The sequence below is a fragment of the Maylandia zebra genome, linkage group LG4, assembly GCF_041146795.1.
Source record: "Maylandia zebra isolate NMK-2024a linkage group LG4, Mzebra_GT3a, whole genome shotgun sequence".
Lineage (NCBI taxonomy): Eukaryota > Metazoa > Chordata > Actinopteri > Cichliformes > Cichlidae > Maylandia > Maylandia zebra.
The window spans coordinates 7,059,758-7,087,262 of record NC_135170.1 but is presented as its reverse complement, the minus strand read 5'-3'; the positions used below and the strand labels follow the sequence as shown (position 1 = coordinate 7,087,262).

Genomic DNA, 27,505 nt, shown 5'->3' with positions numbered 1-27,505 from the left:
CAGTCCAGCACAGCAAGCACCTGCATGCATCAGTGAAATCCCACACACTATGTGCCATTTATTCTGACTGCATTCCCCCTGTTCTCATTCACCTGTCTTGTCTTCTCACTTACCTGTCATCCACTTTTAATCTCTCTGTCTTTTATCTTTATTTTCACTTGCTTTTTCTTTTCCCTCTCTCCAATATCTTCTCCTTTTTTTTCTCTTATGCATTTTTACCCCCCCGTCCATCCATCTTCGCTCTCCACTCATCCATCTTTCCACATCATGCCTCTCGCGCTCAGTTTCATTAAGGCCCACAGTAGAAAATGTGAATCACACATTTAATAATGCATCCTGATTACAGTTTTACAAGTAGGCTCTCACATACAGACAGTGTATAACAACCTCATTCGTCTGCCCAACATACAGTGGGGCAAAAAAGCATTTAGTCAGCTACTGATTGTGCACGTTCACCCACTTAAAATGATGACAGAGGTCAGTAATTTGCACCAGAGGTACACTTCAACTGTGAGAGACAGAATGTGAAAAAAAAATCCATGAATTCACATGGTAGGATTTGTAAAGAATTTATTCGTAAATTAGGGTGGAAAATAAGTATTTGGTCACCTCAAACAAGGAAGATCTCTGGCTCTCACAGACCTGTAACGTCTTCTGTAAGAAGCTTTTCTGTCCCCCACTCGTTACCTATATGAATGGCACCTGTTTGAACTCATCATCTGTATAAAAGACACATGTCCACAGCCTCAAACAGTCAGACTCCAAACTCCACCATGGCCAAGACCAAAGAGCTTTCGAAGGACACCAGGAAAAGTATTGTAGACCTGCACCAGACTGGGAAGAGTGAATCTACAATAGGCAAGCAGCTTGGTGTGAAAAAATCAACTGTGGGAGCAATCATCAGAAAATGGAAGACATACAAGACCACTGATAATCTCCCTCGATCTGGGGCTCCACGCAGGATCTCATCCCGTGGGGTCAAAATGATCATGAGAACGGTGAGCAAAGATCCCAGAACCACACGGGGGGACCTGGTGAATGACCTGCAGAGAGCTGGGACCAAAGTAACAAAGGTCACCATCAGTAACACACTACAACGGCAGGGAATCAAATCCCGCAGTGCCAGACGTGTTCCGCTGCTGAAGCCAGTGCATGTCCAGGCCCGTCTGAAGTTTGCCAGAGAGCACATGGATGATACAGAAGAGGATTGGGAGAATGTCATGTGGTCAGATGAAACCAAAGTAGAACTTTTTGGTATAAACTCAACTCGTCGTGTTTGGAGGAAGAAGAATACTGAGTTGCATCCCAAGAACATCATACCTACTGTGAAGCATGGGGGTGGAAACATCATGCTATGGGGCTGTTTTTCTGCCAAGGGGACAGGACGACTGATCCGTGTTAAGGACAGAATGAATGGGGCCATGTATCGTGAGATTTTGAGCCAAAACCTCCTTCCATCAGTGAGAACTTTGAAGATGAAACGAGGCTGGGTCTTTTTTTTTTTTTTTTTTTTAAATGACATCAGAAACAGCAGTATGCGACATTACGTGATGGCAGAGCTTCAGTTCATCCTTTGTCATTTTTTTTTTTTTTTTTTTTTTTTTTTTTTTAAATAAATAGGACAGGGGGAATGAATGAGAGAAAGAAAGAAAACCAAAGGGGAGAAGAGACGGTGAGAAGGGGGGGGAAGAGAGAGAAAAAAAAAAAAAAGAACTCCTGGGTCACCTGTATGGAGAAAAAAAAAAAAACAAACAAAAAAAACAAACAGAGGAGACAGCAAACAACAAAGAGTAACATAATAATAGAGAAAACAAAGCACCATCACAATAAACTAGCTAGTCATAGATATCAATATTTACTAAATAATAAACGATATTGTGCAGCACGCAAGATAGTGTGCAGTGTGCTTTGAGGCAGCAGCCAAGAAAGCTTTAGTCCGCGTCTGTGAATACCCATGTGTGCATACCTGTGTGGATCAGCATGCTTGCATTCCAAAGGTTTCTCCATGTAATGATCTGCTAGGGAGTGTGGGGGGGCCACAGCCCCGTCCTCCAGGGTGTGAAGTGGGTATGGAGGAGATCAAAACTCCAGACATCCAGAGGCCCCCAGAATACAAGAGACCATGGAAGACCAACAGAGGGGCAGCCGCGCCACTGTTCCAGTAAGAGCTGAGGAGAGTCCCAGATGAGGGCTCGCCCAGCAGCCGCGGAGCAGAAGTCAGGGGGAGTTGCAGTGACGCGCCCGTGAGCTCCGCCGGCCCCCAGCTGTGCCTGAGTGACCGAGCCCCAGGCCGAGAGGCCGGGGGCACCCCACCTCCAAAGGGGCCCGAGCGAGCCCCAGGCCCCAGGCCCCGACAAGCGGCCGCCAAGGAGTGAGCCGGTGTGTACCCGGACGCCCACCCCCAGATACAAAGAACCACCAACACACCGACACCTGAGGGAGTCCACCACCGGCAGGGGAAGTGGTGGTGGGTGGAGATAGGCCTCCAAACCTTGGAGGGCCTGAGGTGTCCCCAGAGAGGTGGCGTCTGATACCCAACCTGACATTTAGACACAGACATACGGGCACACACAGACACAAACATCCATTCCCACCCTCATGCTCTCATATGCACTCACTCCACACTCAACCAACGTGGAGACAGACATAAAGAGACGCTGTACACACAACCACACTCCCCAAGCGTACTCTACAAACCGGGTCTAGGTACCCTTGCCCCTGGAGGGGGGAATTGCACCCAGACCCAGGTGGTGTTACCCTTTTCCCTGCGGTGGGGAGAGGCAGACCACCCCGACTCCGCAGCAGCAGGGAGGCCCCACACCCCAGACCGCAGTCGGACGGCCAACTCCTCCTACTAGCCCTCCCGCTCCAGCAGGCCGCAGAGAATGGGGGTGGGAGAAGACTCCAAACCTCCCTCCACCCGCTCATTGTAGTGTTGATGCATATGTGTTCTAAGGTGCAATTAAAACCCAGGAGGGCATGGAGCTACCTGCCAAGGAGCAGCAGGTAAGCGCATAGTCCCTCCTGCTAGCCCTCAATGACTAAGTGTATTTAAAATTGAGAGGTGGGCAACGACGTCAGGGGTGAGGTATACACCCTGATGGTAATTTGGACTCCGTGATTGTGCCCACCCCCAAGATCCTATATGTATGTGTAATGAGAGTGTGAATAATGTGAATGTCTAAGTTGTGGGATAAAATTGAGGCAGAGGCAGCCAGAAGGGGACGGGGGGGGGGGGGGGGGGTAGCCTCCTCTGCACCCTGGTGACATACCCCCACTCCAAGGCCCTGCATGTGTGAGTGGTTGTGGAGGAGCGGGAAGAGGGAGGCAGCTGGAGATGGGGAGGGAAGGAAGGGAGGGGCAGGTAACCCCTCCCTGGGGCCAGCTCCCCCGCTGACCCCAGTAGGCACTCCCACCCTTCGCGACCCGCCAGGGAAGGGGGGCCCAGGCCCATCAGACCGGGGCCCAGTGCAGTAGCGCCCTCTGGCTCCACAGAGCCCTGGACAGTCCACCCAACCCCACCACAGAGAAAACTGCACCCACCCCACCATCCACACATCTTCCAGACTACATAAGACGGTAAACGCCCAGGCTGAGATCTTCCTCCACCTCTCCTGTATCTCCCCCTCCTGCAGAGAGTTCCTGAAGAGAAGAAAGCTCCTGCAAGATGTGACCATCCCCCCCACCAGTTGAAGAGCCCCCCAGGCGGCTCGACGCACCGGCGGCACCCTGCTCCAGGGCCGGGCCCCCATGCACCCACCCGCCCACAACCCCGGCAACACACCAACCAGGACCCAAGCCCCCGAGGCCCGGCCCGGGCCCCAGCCCAGAGACGGAGCGCCCCCAGAACCTCACGCCCATCCCGGACCCACCCAGGGGCAGCCAGGTTGCCAGGTCAGTAACCCACGTCCGTCAGCACAGAGGCTGGGTCTTCCAACATGACAATGATCCAAAACACACCGCCCGGGCAACAAAGGAGTGGCTCCGTAAGAAGCATTTGAAAGTCCTGGAGTGGCCTAGCCAGTCTCCAGACCTCAACCCCATAGAAAATCTGTGGCGGGAGTTGAAAGTCCGTGTTGCTCGGCGACAGCCCCAAAACATCACTGCTCTCGAGAAGATCTGCATGGAGGAATGGGCCAAAATACCAGCTACTGTGTGTGCAAACCTGGTAAAGACCTATAGTAAACGTTTGACCTCTGTTATTGCCAACAAAGGTTATGTTACAAAGTATTGAGTTGTATTTTTGTTATTGACCAAATACTTATTTTCCACCCTGATTTACGAATAAATTCTTTACAAATCCTACCATGTGGATTCATGGATTTTTTTTTTCACATTCTGTCTCTCACAGTTGAAGTGTACCTCTGGTGCAAATTACTGACCTCTGTCATCATTTTAAGTGGGGGAACTTGCACAATCGGTGGCTGACTAAATACTTTTTTGCCCCACTGTAACAACTACTGACAGTGATTTGGTTGGAAAAAACAAATACACATCGATGGTAAAGCATAATAATGAATCTTTAAGTTTTTCGTTCACATATCTCTATGGGTCTTAAATCGAATGTTTCACACGCCTGAACATGACAACTTAGTGGTGGTGTAGGAAATATCATTAAAAACATATTAAGAGTAGCTGAGCAGTCACCGTGCACACTGCTGTAACAACCAAGCGGACCAAAACTGACATGCGGCTGGATTAAAATTTACAAAACGCTGGATTTGTCTCATGGATGCCGAGTTTGACACGTGTTCTGCACAGTCTTCAGTAATACATACAGGCTTTCATTCGTGAGCACCTACTCCTTTCCATCGCTTCAGTGTAGGCTGCAGGGGGTAATTGGGGAGACTCCTTTAAGCTGACTCAGTTCAGTTCATTGTCATTGTGAATTGTGGCAAGTGGCAAAAGTGACTCCTCGATTGGTGGCACATGCTGAAGTTGTGTCATTTTTTTCTTATTGTGCATCTTCTGATTTTTGTAACCTTGTGTGAGGCAAGCAGGTTGGACTCAGAGATATGTCTGTGCAGGGGCAGCACAGGGGAAGATTGCTGTTGAAAAAGATGTGATGTTCGGCAGAAACCTCCAAGAACACTTTGTTCCTGTTTCAGTGTTATAATAGTCTTCATCTGAACCCATCCAGTGTCTCTGAGACCATTTTGTTTTGTAGTTTAGCACTGCCTGCAAAACTGTAGTTTGGGGGCTTTTTAACACAACCACTCCTTTGGGGACAAAGATTGTTAATCATCAGTATGTGCAAAACTGTAATGAACTAATTACTTTACACCAATTTGTGAAATTAAAATTTAAAGTATACAAAGTAAGTATCAAAAAGTATTTTAAGGTAGTATTAAAAATATCATCGAGTTAAAGGAGCCAAAATCTTATTATTGAACAGTTGTTAAAATTGTTCATGCTCTTCAACTACTAGAAGATTGTGTTTCTTGTATGATTAACAGGCATATTAGTAATATAGTGGACGTTTTGATTTGACACAATAGAGAAAGATAAGATAAGATAAGATAACCTTTATTAGTCCCACACGTGGGAAATTTGTTTTGTCACAGCAGGAAGTGGACAGTGCAAAAGTTATGAGGCAAAAATTAGAATACAATAAGAATAAATACAGTACACAACTGTACAGAATAGAATAAAATAAAATACTATATACAGTAGAATAAAATAAAATAAATATACAATAAGATAAAAATAGAATACAAATACAAATACTATATACAACTGAGTAAAAATACAACGATGACAGAAAGGATTATTGCACTTAGTATTATTGCATATGTATGGATGTGTGTGCTTGATCAGTTAAAGTCTTTATTATGGAGTCTGACAGCAGTGGGGAGGAAAGACCTGCGAAATCTCTCCGTCCCACACCGTGGGTGCCGCAGTCTCCCACTGAAGGAGCTGCTCAGTGCTGTCACAGTCTGCTGCATGGGGTGGGAGATGTTGTCCATCAGGGATGACAGCTTAGCCACCGTTCTCCTGTCACTCACCACCTCCACTGGGTCCAGAGGGCATCCTAGAACAGAGCTGGCCCTTCGGATCACCCTGTTCAGTCTCTTCCTGTCCCCAGCAGAGATGCTGCCGCCCCAGCAGACCACACCATAAAAGATAGCAGAAGCCACAACAGAGTCATAGAAGGTCTTCAGGAGTGGGCCCTCCACTCCAAACGACCTGAGTCTCCGCAGCAGGTACAGCCTGCTCTGCCCTTTCCTGTAGAGGGCGTCTGAGTTATGAGTCCAGTCCAGTCTATTGTTCAGATGAACACCAAGGTACCTGTAGCTGTCCACAGCCTCAATGTCCATACCTTGGATGTTCAGTGGTTGCAGTGGAGAATGCTTGTGCCTGCGGAAGTCTACCACCAGTTCCTTGGTTTTACTGGCGTTGATCTGGAGGTAGTTCAGCTGGCACCAGTCCACAAAGTCTTGGGTCAGACCTCTGTACTCCTTGTCGTCCCCATCAAATCAAATCAAATCAAATCAAATCACTTTTATTGTCACATCACATGTGCAGGCACACTGGCACAGCACATGCGAGTGAAATTCTTGTGTGCGAGCCCCACAAGCAACAGAGATGTGCAAACACAACAACACAAACGAGCAAAATACAAGAATGGCCAACCTGAAACTAATAAATATATGTACAATATATAATAGTGTATGCATTTCTGGATGTGTATACTAAATATTTTCCTACGTGTGTGTGTGTGTGTGTGTGTGTGTGTGTGTGTGTGTGTGTGTGTGTGTGTGTGTGTGTGTGTGTGTATACACATTTTTACAAATTAAATAGTAAAAAAATAAAATAAAATAATAATAATAATAATAATAAAATATATAAAATATACAGAGTTGAATATGTGCAAAACAAGTGGCATTTATATACAGTGTGGAGTGCATAATGTTGAAGTTCCAGTAGTGAAGCTGAGGTGTCTATGACGTGTTCAGCAGTCTGATGGCCTGATGGAAAAAGCTGTCTCTCAGTCTGCTGGTACGGGACCGGATGCTGCAGAACCTCCTTCCTGATGGAAGCAGTCTGAACAGTTTATGGCTGGGGTGACTGGAGTCCTTGATGATCCTCCCCGCTTTCCTCAGGCAGCGCTTCCTGTAGATGTCTTGGAGGGAGGGAAGCTCACCTCCAATTATCCGTTCAGAGCACCGCACTACTCGCTGGAGAGCTTTGCAGTTGTAGGCGGTGCTGTTGCCATACCAGGTGGTGATGCATCCAGTGAGGATGCTCTCAATGGCACAGTGATAGAAGGTCCTGGGGATGCGGGGGCTCATGCCGAATCTTTTCAGTCTCCTGAGAAAGAAGAGGCGCTGCTGCGCCTTCTTCACTGTTTTGTTTGTGTGTACTGACCACGTAAGATCCTCAGCCAGATGTACTCCAAGGAACCGGAAGCTGCTCACTCTCTCCACAGCAGCGCCGTTGATGGTGATGGGGGTGTGTACTTCTCTGCACCTCCGGAAGTCCACTATCAACTCCTTTGTCTTTGCGACGTTGAGTGTGAGATGGTTGTCTTGACACCAGTGGGTCAGGGCGCTGACCTCCTCCCTGTAAGCCGTCTCATCACCGTTGGTGATAAGACCCACCACTGTAGTGTCGTCCGCAAACTTCACAATGATGTTGGAGCTGTTAGTGGCTGTGCAGTCGTAGGTGTAGAGTGAGTACAGGAGAGGGCTCAGTACACACCCCTGTGGAGCACCAGTGTTCAGTGTGATGGGGGATGAGGTGATGCTGCCCAGTCTGACCACTTGGCGTCTGTCAGACAGGAAGCTAAGGATCCAGCTGCAGAGGGAGCTGCTCAGTCCTAGATCCTGCAGTTTCCTGTCCAGCTTCGAGGGAACGATGGTATTGAATGCTGAGCTGTAATCTACAAACAGCATCCTCACATACGTGTCTCTCTTCTCCAGGTGTGACAGGGCAGTGTGTAGTGTCAGGGCTATGGCATCATCAGTGGACCTGTTGTGGCGGTATGCGAACTGTAGAGGGTCCAGTGAGTTGGGTAATGCAGAGCAGATGAAGTCCCTGACCAGCTTCTCGAAGCATTTGCTTACGATGGGGGTCAGGGCTACAGGTCGCCAGTCGTTCAATGAGGAGATGGTGGAGGATTTGGGTACAGGGACGATGGTGGCCATTTTGAAGCAGGCTGGGACTACAGACAGAGAGAGGGAAAGGTTGAAGATGTGCGTGAACACTCCAGCCAGCTGAGCCGCGCATGACCTGAGGACGCGGCCGGGAATCCCGTCCGGACCAGTAGCTTTGTGTGCGTTCACCTTCCTGAAGCACTTCCGCACATCCTCCTCAGACACAGTGTGCGCACTGACGTCATCCGCGGTGCGCACACTGTCCGGTCTCATGGTGTTCGCTGTGTCGAATCTAGCGTAGAATACGTTTAGATCCTCACACAGAGAGGCCGTGGTCTGCGGTGTGCTGGTTTTCCCTCTAAAGTCTGTGATCGTGTTTAGTCCCTGCCACATACTCCGAGGGTTGTCAAACTGTTGCTCCACCCTGTCCCTGTACTCACGTTTGGCTGCTTTGATCGTCTTCCGGAGTTGGTAATGTGCGTGTTTGTAGTCCGATGTGTTCGCGGAGGCAAAGGCGGTGTTCCGTGCCGCCAGTGCCGCGCGAACATCTCCGTTAATCCAGGGTTTTTGATTTGGGAAGGATTTGACTGTTCTGGATGGGACGACATCTTCCACGCATTTCCTGATAAATCCACAGACTGAGTCTGTGTATTCATCAATGTCTCTGGCGGCCACGTGAAACATTTCCCAGTCCGCGTGATCAAAACAGTCCCGCAGCGCAGACTCCGATTGGTCCGTCCAACAGTGCACCGCCCTCCGGGTTGGAGCTTCAGTGATGAGGCCGACTATTGCAGAGTCATCAGAGAACTTCTGCAGGAAGCACTGGGTGGAATTGTGGGAGAAGTCTGCAGTGTAGATGGTGAAGAGGAACGGAGCCAGAACCGTTCCCTGTGGGGCCCCCGTACTGCAGACGACCCTGTCCGACACACAGCCCTGAGTCCTCACATACTGTGGTCGGTCAGTGAGGTAGTCCAGGATCCAGGTAGTGAGGTGATGGTCCACTCCAGAGTTCACCAGCTTGTCCTTTAGAACCGAGGGAAGAATGGTGTTGAAGGCACTGGAGAAATCAAAGAACATGATTCTCACAGTGCTTCCAGCGGTCTCCAGGTGAGCGAGGGAACGATGTAGGAGGTGAATGACGGCATCATCCGCTCCAATGCCAGGCTGGTAGGCAAACTGAAGTGGGTCCAGTGATGAGCTGTATTAACGACGGCTCCGTTTAATTAGGTGACCCAGTGAGCCATGACAGTGAAAAAACAAAGTGAGTGCTCCCCAAAGGGAAAGACAATGTGACAAGTCCAAATTTGTTGAGTAAAAAGTTGAGAGAGATCAGCAAAAATATGAATTCTAATAATTGATCATTCAAATAGCATATTTAAACAATTAGAGATGAAGCCAGTGGTTTTGACAGTGGCACTGCCACTTGAATGAAATTATGAAATCCTTTTGATAATTCTTTACCAGAATTATCATAGAAGTATGCAAAAAAAAATCTAAATAACAACTGAAGTGGAAAAGTACATGAACAATAACCTTTGTGCCACAGCCAACACTGTTACCTTAGTAACAGCTCCCAACCACAACCCACCACAACCGGTTGCAGCAGATGGCTCCGCCCCTCCCTGAGCCTGGTTCTGCTGAAGGTTTCTTCCTGTTAAAAGGGATTTTTTCCTTCCCACTGTCGCCAAAGTGCTTGCTCATAGAGGGTCATATGATTCTTGGGTTTTCTCTGTATGTATTATTGCAGGATCTACCTTGAAATATAAAGCGCCGTGAGTCGACTGTTGTTGTGATTTGGGGCTATATAAATACAACTGAATTGGACTGAATTACATTGAATTAAATTGAATTGAATTGAATAGTAGGCCTCAGATTAAAATATCAACAACATACGATTCAAGGGAATGATACAAACAGTATAAACACTAAATGTATAATTTGATCATTAAAAGGCTGGTGAAAAATTAAAGCATGAACAGAAAGATTTGAACCATTGAGCTCTACACTGAAGAAATCACTTTGGCTGGGAACCCTTTGCTGTAGTCTTTTCATGAGAGGGAAGGCTCACTGCAGATCCAAGCTGTTCTGTGTGATCGCTTTGTTTTCATGTGGTCTTTTCCAGGGTGATTAGGAAAGTGAACACCTATGGGAGATTTGGCTAATGTGTTATGTGGGATTGATTGTCCTGCATAGGCAACCACAGAGAGGCGGGATTGCTGGAACTGACAAGGGTACAGAAGCATCCTTTCTTTCCACATGTAGTCTGATGGCAGTGATGTTTAGCGTAGGTAGAATGCTGATTTGTGGAAAAGTTGGCTTAAACAGGAAAAGGAACGACAGTGAGAGGAGAAAAAGGTGACACGCTAACACTTAGGGTGTTTTCACACCTGTGCTGGTTCGTCCCCCTTGGTGCGGTTTGCTTTTGCAGATGTGTTCATCTATTCATCTCTGTGTTCAATCAGCGCTTTGTGCCATTTTGTGTCTCCATCAGTTTGCCCTCCTTTTATTCTTGGTTTCCTGTTTTTTTGGGCCAGCCTTTCGGGCTTTTCTTAGCAGCGTAATTAAAGCTTGCTTTTTGTTGCTAGACCTGACTCATTTTGACACACACACACATAACATCCCCTTTCTTTATAACCATACCATTTCCAGTGATGGTTTCATAAAAGTCATGCAGTCAGAACTATGATGCAGGATTTTATTTCTGTGTGGGGAAAAATCTTTTTGGGCTGGTCTGCATTATAATCCTACCCTGTATATATAATACTGACAGCAACAAAACCCACAAAAGCAAAATTACCTCACGTGTCACATTCACTGGTTGTGAGCCACCTCCAGGTCTGTCTTTTTGTTGGCACCACTGTCTCCAAACCATTCATCATACCAGGTCTCACGATTCACTTTTGCTGCTCTCCTTATGCCACAAATCACCCTGGAGGGTGATCCTGAAGACCAGCAGCACCGGATCTGCACGAGAATTTAATTCTTTATGATGTGCACAGATTTTAGGGTGAATGATCCTTCCTGAAGCGAACCGCCCCATTCCCGTTTTGGGACCAGCAGTAGGAATAAACTGGCTTGTGGCCTTCCCGTGGCTGGGTTTGAGTGTTTGCACCATTTAATGAGCTGCAACCACCAGAAAAATACTACAAGATTGCTTCACAAGTCATTTGTTGCACCAAAGTTATTCTGCACTTTTCATTTTTTTGGCCTCTGATTCTTTTAAATATGTTGAGCAATATTTGAGGTTTATTTTGATGTAGGTACATGAAAACTGTATCAAATTCATCATATCTTCAGCTTAATGACAAAAACTTGTGGTTTAAAAAGTGATTTTTTTAAGGTGTTTAAAAAAAGTTTTGAGAGCAGGTCAATAAGAATAAAAAGAAAAAACTCTCACCTATAATCTGCCAGTTTCAAATACTGTCTGCATTAGAATTGTTTTTTCTATATACTATATGTTATATTTATGCATGTGAATAATACTGACATAAATCTGGATTAAAACAAATATGTATCAATGAAATATTTAACAATATTTACATTTTTTCTCCTAGCCACTTAAAATGCTCAAGGTTGATGAGTCAACGAAGCACCACTCACCATTGTGACTAAATAATCTGTGCATGCTCATGCTCTTTTCTTTATGTTAGAGCTCTGACCTCAGTTCAGAATGCTTGAGGTAGAGAAGAAGAGCATGATGTGGAAATAAGGGAGAAAAGAACTGTGGTGGAGGAGGCAGGTGAAAAACAGAAAAAGATAGAAAGAATAAGATGGAACAGTGTGTTTCTCCTTCCACTCAGCCCTGTGTGGTTCTACATGTGTGCTCACTCGTGTTGTTCTAGTCCTGTGGTGTTGACTGACTGATTTTCTTTTCCAATTATATATTGACTAGATCGAAATCACAGTCTATAAATCATTCAAGGTTTAGTGGGTTCCACAAATAATACTCTGAATTAATTCTGAATTATGTTTTTGATGATCTCTCCCAAATGCAGGTTGTCCTTTTGAAATGTGATGTAAAAAATGTATGCATTTTCACGTCAACATGTGGGACACTTTTTTTTCTTTTAAATGTTTTGAGCTAGGGCACTGCTTCCACTGAAACTCCTCACTGATACTAGTTCTTATCACCAGCGATGATTCTCCACACTCTTTGAAAATGAAGCTTTTGTCTCTTCTCTATGGCCAAGTTTAAGGTCTGGGGTGAAGTATTGAGAATGGGACTGCTGGGGAGCAGCAGCAGTTCCTGCTTAGGTAGCTGTCCACACCACCTACAAATAAGCAGCAGATGGGTGGATAGACTAGCATAGTGCCACTAGAGAAGCTGAAGATGAACTCAGGACATTTTAGCTTGCTCTTGAACTAAGATTTGATCTTATGTCTCCCACAGATGCATTCCCTGCGCCTCCTCAGCCAGAATGAGCCCTACAAGATATTCCTTAGTATGAGCGACAACACCCGGCCCACCCAGCCTTTGCTTCAACGCTGCATCCGTACCAATATCAACTTTAGCAAGCAGGGCCGTGACTGCCCCAACAACCGTGCCCTTCGTCCACAATACAGAGGTAACTCACAGGGTACAGAAAAAGGGAGCGGTGGTTTTGTTTCTGCATGAAGAAAATGCCAAGTATGATTGTGCTTCTCCTTTTCAGCCTCTTAAGCTAATCAAGGCAGCTATTACAAGCTTGTGCCAAGACTGGGGATATATTTAGGTCGCTTAGGTCATTGAAGCTCATCAGGCCCCACTCATTCCCTTTTCTGGGAAACCTTTTAAACCTGTGGATCATGGGTAGTAATAGAGGGATAATATTTCACAACAGATATTAAGTTATTGCTGTGACATTTATAAAGTTGCACATAGATAATCTAGACACATTTCAGCCAGTGTAGTGTACTGAAATGAAGAATAACCTACTATAAAAACAGCGTACTATATAAACAACATACTATAAAAGCAGCAATGATGGCTTAATTTGTTATAAGCTTAAACATCATGATAAAAAATGAGGATCTGCATGATTTCTGTGGTCGTTGGTGCTTTTCACAGGGGGATACATTAATTAATGTAGTGAAAACAATCCCATTAAATGTGATAATTAGTTACATGATAAAGTGGTGGCACAACAAATTACAACAGGGTGTTGTACTGTAGCAAAATATCCAAGACAGCAGTGCACCTGCACTTTTTTATTCTTATTATCTGAGTCCAATATGCGCTGGTCTGTTTATACACATTAGTTTGAGAAAGTCAGGCAGTGCTTTGTGAGAATATAAACAATAGGTAAAAAAACAGGAGCAAAAAGAAAGGACATCAAAATTAATGTGTATGTGTGAAAAAGTGCAAATGTGTTGTCTTTACCAATGTAACACTGGAAGCGTTAAATTAAATTAGAACTGGTCCAACCAAGAAATATACACCAAACTTGGAAGTGTGTCCTTGGATCCTTCAGGAATAATAACAGCTGACAGCTTCTCTTTTTTATGAATCCAGTGAAGTTCACGATATCCTCCACAACTAAAACCAATGTCATGTTCTCTACTACCCCTTTGATATTGGCCTGTTGGAATATAGAACCGAAACACTCAAGGTCAAAGAGCAAAAGAACACAAACAGCCAGATTGTAGGCACAGAGTAAAAAAACACAAAACAGTAGACCAGCAGACTGAATAAGCACATATAGAGAAATGCCAGGTGGGATATGATCACATTCATTTAACTTTTATAAGTATTTTTTTTTTCATTTACATTGAATGTCAGAAGTTTCCTTTGAACAAGTCTGCCCCCCCTTTTTTGTCAAAAAGTGATCAACTCCCAAACTACATGTAAACCAAAGCATCTCTGAAATGAGGTCAAATAATGGGCATCAGTCTCCAAGAGAAACTCCTGAAAGTATTTTCTATCAGATTAAATGGGTTCCATCTTGAATTTGACATCATCTTAACTGTGAATCGTGTGGGTATTTGATTTTTCCTTAATCACTCCCTAGTAGGGATGGGTATCGTTTAGGTTTTATCCGATACCGGTGCCAAATCGGTACTTTTGAAACGGTGCCGGTGCTCAAACGGTGCTCAAACCGGTGCTTAAAGAATGGAGAACACAAAATTGGTCCAAAAACCTCTCATGTTCAGCTGGTTTTTGTAAAAAGATAACAATGTTAGCCTTTTCTGCAGCTATGGGGCATATATGGTATCACTCTTGGCTGGAAGCAGTGCTTGAAAACTTTGTCCAAAAACCTCTCATGTTTAGCCGTTTCCCTCTTTTTCTTTGGTCATTTTAGCCTTTCTGGCCAGGGTGAAGGGAGTATCTGCCATCAAACAAGAAGACAGCCGCATGTAGCTATGATGATGTTTGCTATTTCACCTTACATGTATTAATGTAATAACGTGGTTAGCCTACTCAACGTAAATTACACACGAACCACATTAAGTTACTCACGCAGAGAAGAACGGCTGCTGCTGCATCATCATCCTCATCATTTCTGCTACACTGGCAGGGCTAGGGGCCAGGACTCTCCTCTTCGTGTTTTTGGGGATGTTGCTAACTCTGGGTCTGATAACAGGCAACCCACGCGCAGTAGTTGTGCTCGGTGTGAGGTCTCGCAGCAAGCTATCAAATACAGCGCATTTCTTGGCTTTTAAAAAAAAACGCTATGCGTCGCCAGGTGTTTCATCGGATTTGAGGTGTTACCTCCTTTGACAGTATCACAGTATCAGCTTAAAGCACTTGTTGCAGGCTGCTGAGTTTGCATATTTTGCTGTGAAGTACAGCCAGACTTTTGACCGCTTCGCCTTGGGCATTTTTAATCTGTAGCTCTGCTCTAACAGAACGTACGTACCTGGACCCGCCTACTATCCTCGGAAACGTAAAATGATTGGCTAGAAGTGTATCACAGCTCCGGAAAAAAAAGCACCGAAATAAAGCACCGAAATGTGCGCTGCTTTTCGGTCTGGTTACTACCGTTTATGTCAGAACCGGTGCCATCATGGCACCGGACACCGGTACCCATCCCTACTCCCTAGAGGAGCTTTTAGAAATTCCAACAGTGTTAGTCCAACCAGTGGAAGCGATTGGATTGTTGAGATACCTTTGAGGAGATGGGTGCTCAAAAATAAAAAGAGGAGGACAAATGAAGCTTTTATAGTGGATTAAATCTTTGTTGAATTCATGGTTATATTCACAGCAGCTTTCTGTCGGTCATTTTTTAAGAAATGTCTGTAATGTCTCTGCGATTTATCAAGAATAAACTTTCTTGATTGCCCAATAAAGAAGCGCTGACAACCTTTCCTCTCCAGCAAATGCTGTCAGATGTGATTTTTCTCCACACTTTAGTCTGACAAAAGATGGACACCAGAAATTCTCCATGTCTAATCATCTGCCTGCCTTTTCTTTTCAGTGTTACAGAACTGGGCTTCACAGTTAGGAATTCCTGTGTTAGAGGTCTATTTCCCAGTTCTCCGGGCCCATCTGGCCATGTGGAAGGATTATAAGATTTCCCAGATGGAATTCTGCTCTCCTTTAATTAATTTTGTCCAAAAGAAAGATGGTACGCTTCAGTGCTTTAATGCTCTCACAAAGTAGAGAAAATATGATCAACAGTAGCCTCAGCAAAATTCAACTGGCAATTTTATACGCTGCAGCCAGGTCCTTGTCTTTCTCTGGCAATGCATTTGAAGCAATTGAAGTCCCTTGGAAGACTGTTTAGGTGATCTCCAGAAACCAGAAACACTCAGAATGGCTGCTCTTTGTTTTGGGGGTATGTGGGAATATAGTATTTTTTTAGACTTGCCAGGTTGCCAGTAATTGCTATCAAACAAGACAAAATATCTCAGTTTCTGTGCTTTTTTTTTTCAACTCAAGGTTAAACTTCAAAAACGGTCTCCAATGATCTTTTATTAAATGCGTTCCACTTCCACTGTGTGAGACTGAGGCACTTGGCTCCTAAATTTTTAGTGAACCACTTCTCCACCAGTTTACCCCTAGTGTTTTCCAGCTGTGGTGGCTCCTGTATTTTTCATCATCATCATCATCAAAAAAATACAAAACAAAAAACAAATGCGTAAATGAAAAAAAAAAGGTTTTAGTACACTATCACTTCTTCTAAGTGTTCTTCTGCTTGCCACAGAAATGCCAGTACTACCAGGATCCAGTATTATCACGTTATTAGGATAAATTGCTTTGTGTGAGAGGACAGGGCTGCATCAGTGAAGTGCTGTAGTGAAGAAGGCTCACTCTGGCTTTAGTCTTTGTTTTCTGACCTTTGGTTCCTTACAAACTTTTTCCTCCCAAGCATCAGGCATGCATCAGTGTTATTTTCTAGTCTGAATCTGGTTTTCTGGTAATGGTTGTTTACGTGGATGTCCCTTTTGGTTGAAAAGTGAAATGTTAAAAATGGTCTTTTTCAAGCCATTATAACCTAATTTCCGCAGAATTTTAACTTTAATCGTTGAACTAAATTGCAACACAGTTCAGATCTCTAACAAGGTCATCGTAAAAGCCTTTTTCCCCACAAACTTTTGTTCAGTGGGGTTTTTTGTCTTCTTTTTTGCTTTGCAGCTTTCATTTCTACTCTTTATTTGAAAAGCACTTATAATTTACTACAACATCTTTTTTCTTTTTTGATAAATATAATTATAAAGCCATAGTAAGTAATGATAGAAAAAATCAACTAATGCATAATACAGACTTTTTTCAATGCAACAACTGTTCATGTGTTATTCTTATTTGGTCAGGGACCCAGTGTCACTCTAAAGCTATTTTTACATTTTTTTTAAAGCTTATCATATTTGATACATGTGTTTTTGTGAGTTTTTGAGACTTCTATATCATCAGCATGACCTTTTTTTTACCCTCAAAAAATGATATAAATTGCATGACACATTTTTAATGACTAAATTGCAAAAATATGGCTAATGTAGCAAATTTGATACAAATTAAAACTCATATATGCAGATTAGAATTTGATATATTATATATATATATTGTCTAAAGGTTCAACAAACAGTCTATTGTCAAAAATTTTTTGACAATAGACTGTTTCTGGCAATTATTTGATGGTTTAGGTTTTAAAGGATTAACCTCTGCACTCTGAGATACTTTTGCTTTGAGTGACCTGAAAGGAAAGTAAATGAAACATTATTATTAAGAGGAAATAAGTTGCATCTAAACATGCTAAGAGACACAGCACCAGCAGTTTGGTAATCCCTATTAGATACACAGCTCTGGGACTCCACATACCGACACTGAAGCTGACTTTCTAAAATTCAAGAGCACGGGGCAAGTCATCTAGGAACTCATGCTCAAGCTTTCCCACCTCAAACAGCCTTCATGTTAAAGAATTAATCCAAAACAAAACTGACAATCTAAAATTTTAGATACGTCAAAAGGCAAACTCGAATTCAAAAAAAGGAACATTATACCTACAGCACAGATGTGGCTTTATTGATTAGTTGCATGATTCTGGTCTCACACAGAAGACCTTGAAGTCATAATCTGAATTATGAATCTGAATTATTCAGGCAGTCAGCAGTTTACAAGCAGACTTTCCAGGCGTTGGTTGCATTAGGTGTGAATGTTAAAAAACACTTAGAAAAAAGTGCTTGGCTGAACGAGCCATGTTGTATAAAGTGCTTTGAGTGCTTGTGTAGAAAAGTGCTAGAAAAGTTGTTGCTGGTTGGCAGATTTCATTGACACACCAACATCTCTGACAGGAAAATCCATGCAAGCCTCTGCCTTTAGGTTTGTCCCTTTAGTGTTAAGTCCAACTCTGAATGGCTCAAAAGGAATAAAATATAAATTTTGCAGTGGAATAGTCATGGCGCTGAGATGCTGTGGTGGGACCTGAAAAGAACAGTTCACGTTTGCAAACCCAGCAGTAAGGTTTTGCTGAAGCCATTATGTAAATAAGAGTGAGCCAAAATTCCTCCACAGTAATGTGAGAGACTGCGCTCCACGTTTTGAAAATGTTTGGTTGCAGCTGTTGTTATTGAACGAAGGTCAGGAGAGGCAGTACTTTGGTGATTCAGTATTGGAAAACCTTTTCATCAGTTCAGCATTTTATTTAGTTTTTAAATCAGGAGATCTTAGCTTTATGTTAGAAATATGGTATCTAACCAGATTCTTACTCTGGATGGCATTACCTTGGCCTCCAGTAACACTGTGAGGAACCTTGGAGTCATTTTTGACCAGAACATGTCCTTCAACGCACATATTAAACAAATATGTAAGACTGCTTTTTTCCATTTGCGCAACATCTCTAAAAGTAGAAATATCCTGTCTGAGAGTGATGCTGAAAAACTAGTTCATGCATTTATTACTTCCAGGCTGGACGACTGTAATTCATTATTATCAGGATGTCCAAAAAACTCCCTGAAAAGCCTTCAGCTAATCCAAAATGCTGCAGCAAGAGTCCTGACAGGGACTAGAAAGAGAGAGCAGATTTCTCCTGTTTTGGCTTCCCTTCACTGGCTTCCTGTTAAATCCAGAATTGAATTCAAAATCCTGCTCCTCACATACAAGGTCTTAAATAATCAGGCCCCATCTTATCTTAATGACCTTGTAGTACCATATCACCCTATTAGAGCACTTCGCTCTCGCTCTGCAGGCCTACTTGTTGTTCCTAGAGTATTTAAAAGTAGAATGGGAGGCAGAGCCTTCAGTTTTCAGGCCCCTCTTCTGTGGAACCAGCTTCCAGTTTGGATTCGGGAGACGGACACTATCTCTACTTTCAAGATTAGGCTTAAAACTTTCCTTTTTGTTAAAGCATATAGTTAGGGCTGGACCAGGTGACCCTGAATCCTCCCTTAGTTATGCTGCAATAGACGTAGGCTGCCGGGGGATTCCCATGATGCATTGAGTTTTTCCTTTCCAGTCACCTTTCTCACTCACTATGTATTAATAGACCTCTCTGCATTGAATCATATCTGTTATTAATCTCTGTCTCGCTTCCACAGCATGTCTTATCCTTTCTTCCTTCTCTCACCCCAACCGGTCGCAGCAGATGGCCCCGCCCCTCCCTGAGCCTGGTTCTGCCGGAGGTTTCTTCCTGTTAAAAGGGAGTTTTTCCTTCTCACTGTCGCCAAAGTGCTTGTTCATAGGGGGTCATATGATTGTTGGGTTTTTCTCTGTACCTATTATTGTGTGATCTACTGTACAATACAAAGCACCCTGAGGCGACTTTTGTTGTGATTTGGCGCTAGATAAATAAAATTGAATTGAATTGAAATGTTACATTTCATTTCAAAATCTAACTGTTTAGTATAAGATCCAAAGAGAAAATGAAAATGATTTAAATGCATTTACCTTGCACTGTAGCGACAGAAAAACTGGCTTTCAGTTGGAGTAAAAGTTTTGCGTAGAGTTTGATATCCTTCCTTGAAAGATGAGGTTAACATGCTCTGCGCCGTGAATACTGCAGCTTCTGAAATAAACTATGTAGAAGCCCTGACCTGTACTTGCAGTTGCTAATTCTAAAAGCTATCAAATATTATCTCTTTCTCTTTAGAAAATATAAAGTCAGGTGATCCAGTAACAGGCAAGAAGGCTGAGATGACATTGCAAAAAAAAAAAAAGCTTCTGTACTTTCTTCAACATCCAGTGAAAGTATAGAAACACAGTGCACTCTGCCAATGAGAGGATCCTGGTGGGAAATAAACGCATGGATTTTGCTTTTGGCAGGAGTTATCTCTTTTTCTCCTCCACAGACTAATTCACTTTGAAATTCCCTCTTTCAGTTAACTGCACTTACTCATACCCACTGATTTCCTCCCTGCACTTTATATCTTTTTAGTACTATCTTGTTCCCCCCTTTTTTCATTGATAGCAGCTAGGTTTTTAGGCTGACATCTGCTTGACGCACCAAGCAGCTGTCAGCGATTGCCTTTTGCTGATGAAAAGCTTTATGTTGTTTTGCAACTCGCATTAAAAAAGTTACATTTGATTAGAATCTATGGCCTTTTGCCAACCAGCATGTACATCTATCCCAAAGTGAAAATAAAAATACCTTTCCCCACTCATACCCCACTTATACCAGTTTTACATTTCGCTTGATTTTTCATGTGCTCAGACTACAATTATATTATTATAGATTTTTTTTTTAAATCTATCATGCAGTAAAATCAGAAACGTGTTTTATGTCATCCATATTTATTCTGTAACATGACAAAATGCACTCCAGCCAAGAAGAGCAAGCAATTCTGAAATTCTACATCATATGGCTCTAACAGAGCCCTGATCTTAACATCATGGAGTCAGTCTAAGATAACAGAAAAGAGAAGAGACAAGATGCATTGAGACAGCTTTAGCAGGATTTTTGAGGTGATAGAAAATGTAGCTGGCAATCCACTGGAAACCTGTGAGGAGTATATTCAGCACTCCAGGGGACTTTTGTTTAGTTGTGTCTGTTTACTGTCCTTGTTACAAAGTTAATTTGAATATGCATAGCTCAGCACAAGTATAGAATATATACAGTATTCATTTGGCTTTAGTGGTTTTCATGCTAATCAGGGCGAACCAAAACATTGCTTGAAACTGCAACATAGTAACGCAAACTAACACAAACGCTAAATACCTTTGATCAACTGCAACTGCAAATAAGTGAGAAATTCAACTGTGCAGTTCAAGTAACCTTTGAATTTGATTGGTCAGTTTTGTAAATTGGAATTATAGAAAAATGACGGATGTTTTAAAGCATTGGTGAGAGGTGCAACTTTTAAAAGAAAGCAGTTTGCGTGACATTAATTGGATTATTAAACAGTTTATCTCCTAAATGTAATTTAGCAGATTAATAGGCTTTTTCTCCTTTTTATCTCCACACAACTCACTTGGGTTGGACTGATGGATGTGCCCACTTGAACCTGGTTCTCTTGTTTCCGATAACAGGGGATTCTTCCTTTCCACTGTCTCCAAGTGGCTGCTCGCAGAAGACTGATTGTTGATGGTCCTATATTGTCTGGTTTTTACCTAAGACTATATACCACCTTGGGAAGACTGTTAGTGGAACTCTGTACACTCTACAAATAAAATTGAGCTGAATTGTACCCGGGTGATTTGTAGGAGGATAGGGGGTTGTCATGTCAGATGTATTACAAAGGTGGGGAGATAGTTTTGTGCATGAGATTTCTTTTCTCAACAATCAATAAGCATATACTGTTATAGTCCTCTTCCTGACACAACAAGGTGCCGCAAACATTCCTCAGACATTTTGGTCCATGTTAACATGACAGCAACACCCTTGTTGCAGATTTGTTGGCTGTTGGGATGTAGTTGCAAAAATCACATTTTAAATTGTACTCTATGGAACTGAGGACTTAGTAAATGTGGAGCCTATTTGAGTACAGCCAGTTCATTATTATTCTGAAGAAAGGCAAAAGTCATGTTTTTGACTTTATTGTTATCTTGCTAAAAGCAGCTATCAGAGGATCGGTACACTGCGGCCGATGGGAGAGGGATGGTACAGCCTGGTCTTCAGGCAGTTTGTGAAATAGTCACAATAAATGAATCTTCTCGTGTTCATGGACACGAATTGTTAAGTGTTTTTTGTTTGTGTCAGTGAACATGAATTTGTGAGTAATGCTTTTCATTAGGAAATATATTTTGTTTGAGGAACTACACTTGCAGAAAAAGCAGGGAGGTGTCACCATGGCAACCAGGACAACAGTATTTGAAAAGATATGGCAAGCAGTGCATTTTAACCCAAATCATCATACTGTTCTAAGCCCAACTCAGTAATTTTTAATGTTTAAATTTGATGCAACAAGACATTTGTAATCATTTATTTAAAAGTCATGCTAAATATGTGTAGAAAAAAACTGTGATGTGCACGAGTCAGACTTGGGTCACTGAAAGTCCAGATAACTTCTAGCTGTGGACTTGGACATAGCGGGCTGATAAAAGTTTGTGTTCAGGGATACAAAATGCAAATTTGTGTTGAAGAGAATTTAAAGAAATTTGTGTCCGACAACATGAATCAATAGATTAAAGGTCATAGATCGATGTATTGATTCAGCAACATGAATTAATAGGTTAAAGGTCATGACTGCATCATGGACGGGTGTGAGACTGGGTTGGTCAACAACAATAGGTAAGCTGTGATGTTTAGACAGTAATGTATAAATAACACTGTAAACTGTCGAATCATTACCTTATAAAATAGGGCAGCTGTATTGATTTGATGCTATATAAATAAAACTGAATTGAACTGAAATAATGTGCCTAGCAGCATGGATCTGTGCTTTCATGCCGAAATGTTTCCAAACGTTGCCAAATTCTGACACTACCTATTAAATGTTACCGCAGAAATCTGGACTCTTTGTTTTTGAAATATTCTGTATTGTAATTCTAGGGAGGCTGTGCAAATTAAGGTCTTGTTTTCCTTTTCTAAGCTGGCAGGAGTGACTCCTGGCCTGGTCTTTTGCTACTGTAATCCATTTGCTCCAAGGTTCAATGTGTGGTGAATGTGAGTTCAGAGATGCTCTATTGCATACTTGATTGTAATGAGGGTTTTTTGAGTTACTGTTGCAGAAGCAGTAACTCTGCAACAGGTTGTGGAACCAGTTTAGAACTGTTACGCTTTCACATAGGCCCAAGAAGGTTTGATATCATCATTTAAAAACTCCCTTTTGTATTTACTCAGACTATCTTTTGTTTGATGATCCGAAACACATAAATGAGAAATATGCAAAAATAATAAATTCCGGTTTTCCTTCTCTCCTCTTCTCCAGTGAACCAGTGGCTCCTGAAATAGAGGTGAAGCTGCAGTACCACAGCTGGAGAGGCAGGAATCACTGGCACCCTTTTCCCACTGCCGAACCAAACTGAGAAGAACAAATGGGACATGCAGTCAATAAAAAGCACAAAAGCTGCACATCACTAAAGACAGCTTAAGCAAACTGATATTAGCTCAGCTCAAATGACAAAGCTCTAACTGCTACGCTGGCCTCCTACTCATCCACTGTCTAACAATACTCATCAGGGGCCTGCAACGATGGTACAAATCAATACAAAGTGTGAAATAGACCATAAGGACTCTGATGTCTACTGTGTACTGTCTGTTTATTTGTTTTGTGACGTCACGACGATTGAAGTTGCAATGATCCAAACATTTTATGGCTAATTTATAGATGTGTGGATGCAGCTAAAAATGCCAGTTCCTGGGGTTTGGCTGTGATAATCACTTATCAAATCTGGTACAGAAAGCAATTATAAAAAAAACCCTCATTGATTCACCAGAGGAACTGTTGCATTTCTAACATGTCTGTGTAAGTTTTCAGTCATCCAGGTCATGGTAGTCTAAGGAGCTTGGTCTTGAAGACATGTCACCTCTCATCCAACAAGCTTCTTCAGTTCATTTTACATTCCCAATGATGATCGATACCCCTGCCATTAAAGAAACCCTCAGCTTTGTTATGATGAGACAGAATAACATGCCTATCCTGATATCAAATAATGATTAAAGATGATCATTTTGAAAAGAGAATTCAGAACTTGTGAAATGAGGTTACATAGCTAAAGGGAGGTAGAAGCTGGATCTCTGACAGTTTACAGACCTGAACAGATGGAGCCACTGGAGATTGGAAAGAGATAGGTCACTCAATTTGCATGATTTTGTTCACTCGTCTTCATGGTATTTAATTAAAAAGCAGAGTCAGAGTTCATCTCACATCAAGTCCCTGCTTTTCACAGCGATGTATTAAGAGCTGACCTTCCTTCCATTACTCCAAGAGCAAACAGACTGTTTTCACCAAAGTTTATTCTGCAAAGAGTACCCTCTGCAAATTAACCATTTAGTAATCCCTGCATTAAATAGAAGCTCTTCAATCAGCCTAGCAACTGTAATGAGATATGTCAGGCCTGTCTGGCTTTGGATTTGTCCCCCACCCAAAATGATGTAGAAGGAGTGTGGGGGAGAAAACAAAACAAAACAACAAAAGGTTTTTCTTGTACAGTTGTAACTGAAGTAAAAGCACCACTTTGCAGTCATTGTAATTAGGATTTGGGGAAAGAACAAAGTGATTCGAGAAGTATGCAGTTGTGGATCTAAAGAAAACATTTGGAAGGGTACCAAGAGAGGAACTCTGGCACTGCATTATGGAGTCAGGAGTGGCAAAGAAGTATGTAAGTCTGGTACTGGACAGCAGGACAGTGGTAAGGTGTTGGGTAGGAGTCACAGATTGGTGTGGCTGGAATTACATTAGGGATCAGTTCTGAGTCTCTTCCATTTCACAGTGGAGATAGACAGACAGGTTGACAGATGAGGTAAGGCCAGTCAAGTGTCCATGAACTGTGACATTTTCAGACTACCTGATCTATAGTGAGAGTAAGGAGCAGGTGGAAGGGAGTCTGGACAGGTGGAGGTATGCTTTGGTGAGGAGAAGAGAAGTAAGATGGAATATGTGTGTGAAGGAGAGGGAGACAGATGGAAAGGTAAACAGCCAAGAAGCAGAGACAAGGAGGTTAGATGTGCTTAAATACCCAGGCTCAGCCATCTAAAGCAATGAGCAGTACACAAGAGAGGTGAAGAAGAGTAGATGGAAACGAGCGTATTGGGTGATTTATGAGCAGGGATGGCTTACATGATGCTAGTGAGATGTGCTATGATGTATGGTTAGGAGACAGTCGCACTAGCTAAAAGACAGGAGGCCGAGCTGGAGGTGGTAGTGCTGAAGATGTTAAGGTTTTCATTTCGAGTGAGAAGAATAAACAGGATTAGAAATGAGGACATCAAAGGGAAAGCTCAGGTTGAGTTGTTTGGAAACAAAATTAAAGAGACAAGGCTGAGAGGTTTGGACATGTGCAGAGGAGGGACGGTGGGTATATTGCACAACAGATGTTGAATATGGAGATTCCAGGCAGGAGGGATAGAGGGAGACCACAGAGTTGATTCATGGATATAGTAAACGAGGACATGCACACAGATGGTGTGACAGAAGAGGATGCTAGAGATAGAGTGAGACGGAGGGAGATGATCTGCTGTGATGACTCCTAAAGGGAGCAGCTAAAAGGAGAACAAAGAACAGCGTGATGATGTTGGAAAAACACTAAATCAGTGTAGTAAAAACACTGAGAAGAGATGAATGGGTCAAAAAATATATTAGTCTTGAACACGGGACAAAGCTGATAGTCGGCGTTAACCGTGACACCAAAGGTTCATTCTTGTTATTCAAGTACCTAGCTTACTAATGCTGCTGTAACAGTACAAAAAATGCTATTTCCTTATTTTCTTCACCAATAATCAGGATAGTGACTATTTGACTTGAATTTGTAAGCATTGTATCACTTTAACAGTATGTGGGGATTTTGATATTTAAGTTAAAAAGTCCCACATTCACATCATTAAACGACTCAATGTGGCAACTGTCAGTATTCTGGTGCCATTTCACTTAAGATTTCCCGCAGTCTTTATCAAAATCTTAACTAAAAACATGAATGATACTGTACAGAACCAGTCTGAAGAGTACTGAGTGAGTGATGATAATTTTTTCTTAAATATACAGTATTTTTTTTTTCCAATCCATGAAAAAAATCTGTCACATTTTATGGCATAATTATATTTAACTGTCGTTACATTTCCTGTCATTCCCTTTTTTGCCAGGTCAGATATATCAGAAAAAGACAAGTTTCCCAGCTATAATTATCACATTTGACATTTATTTTCAGACGATGGCAGTTATTGCAACTCCAATATTATTTAAACACAGTATTAGCTTTGACCTTTTTGCAAATCATTTTACAAAATACCTTAAATACAGAAAGTTGGTAATGCTAAATACTGGATTTCAAAGGTTTTCAACCAGCATGTTTTACGGTAAACATAAGTTGATGCTACCTACCTAATAAAGTTGTTAGGCTGTAACCATTACAGCCAACTAATCTGCATTTCTCAAAATGAAAAGTAGTTATTCTAATTTGTTTATGTGCCACGAGAGAAATGAAAACAAACATAACTGGGCGGTTGGGGTTAGTTGGAGAAGAAAGGGTCAAATTTATCCAGAGTAACACAGAGAGACACAACAAGATTACATTTCTCCACATTCAGCATTTCTGCCAGTGAAATCATGTTGTTGATAATTATTATCAAGTGTAAATGACATTACTGATCTTGTTGTTATTAAAGTGGGAAAGTGCGACCGTCTCCAATAATATATTCAAAATGCAGACACTAATGTCTGAAATATTCAATTTTCTCTGTGGCATTTTCTTATAAACAAATTTGTTTAATTATTATTTTTTATTTGATTTGTGTTTTTACATTTAAGCTTTTCATATGTTTCCATCCTTCTCAAGATGCAGATAGCTGATTCTTCAAGCACCACCTGTAGATCAGTACAATTGTGTGACAACACTGGCAGGACTGAATATCATATTGTAACAACAATATGATAAAACTAGAACAAAGTCACTGAACAGCTGCTCTATAAATAAAACACCACAGAATAATAAGGTACCAACAACTGTTTATATTAAAGATCTTCATGGGTTCAAGGCCTGATCAAAACCATCAAATCAAAAAGACTTTCTTTGTTTCATTCAGGTTTAACATGCATTGATGGTTGTAGATCTTAAAATTGTTGGATAAAGATTCCCATCATAGAGACAATTTATGTAATGGTTTCCCATCATGGATTGTCACTAACCGAACTGGTCAACTTGTGGGATTGTTTTTTTATTTTTACCTTTCAGTCTGCTGTGATGTTGTATCTCATGAAAAAAAACTGACTCTTTATGTTTGTTTAGTTTTAATATGTAACTGTAATGAAAAAAAAAAAGAACTATGATGAGCTATGGGAGCTATGTGCTACAACCACTGGAAAAGGAATTTACAATTATAAAAGCTATATTTCATTTGAGGTAACTTGAAATTATACTCATGTATGTTGAATGTAAATATGAGTTTTGTTTAAGATGGATTACAGTGGAGATTATTACCTTTTTGGACAAAATAAATGCTATTGTTTTATGTTTAAAGATTGTGGAACTCATATAATTAATTAGTTCATCTATTTTGAAATTAGTAGAAGCTTCATTGAGTGTCTTTGTCATAAACTACTAACAGTGTAACAAAGCGTTTAATGAGAATGAGCAGCGGTGACTGTCTGGATTTAATAGGAAATGAAAACAGGCATAGAGAATAGTAAGATCCAGACTGTTTGAATGATGCTGAAAAATATACACAGTGAGTTTACACAGTCTAGAACCTTTGTGGGAACAACATTTAAAGGTTTCCAGAGTCTGTTCTGCTGGAAATTGCAGGGCAAACTAAAAGCAGGGACTATGGAAAACAACAATAATGTGATAAATAATGTACTTTCCTGTAAACATGCATGCTCCAGGCACTTTATTAGGTACAGTGCACTTTGCTAATACTCTGTTGGAATCTCGTTTGCCTTCAGAACTGACTTAATTCTGTTATACA

At 42.1% G+C, this 27,505-nt stretch overlaps 1 protein-coding gene across 1 annotated transcript in view; it reads left to right on the top strand.

Moving 5' to 3' along the window:
- LOC101477058 (carbonic anhydrase-related protein 10) overlaps positions 1-27,057 on the top strand; it is a 165,229-nt gene extending 138,172 nt beyond the window's left edge. Inside the window, exons 8-9 of the mRNA XM_004568602.2 lie at positions 12,487-12,661; positions 22,815-27,057. Coding sequence (XP_004568659.1) covers positions 12,487-12,661; positions 22,815-22,837 — 198 coding nt within the window. The 3' untranslated portion in view covers positions 22,838-27,057. The remainder of the gene's footprint in view (positions 1-12,486; positions 12,662-22,814) is intronic.
- Positions 27,058-27,505: the final 448 nt, after the last annotated feature.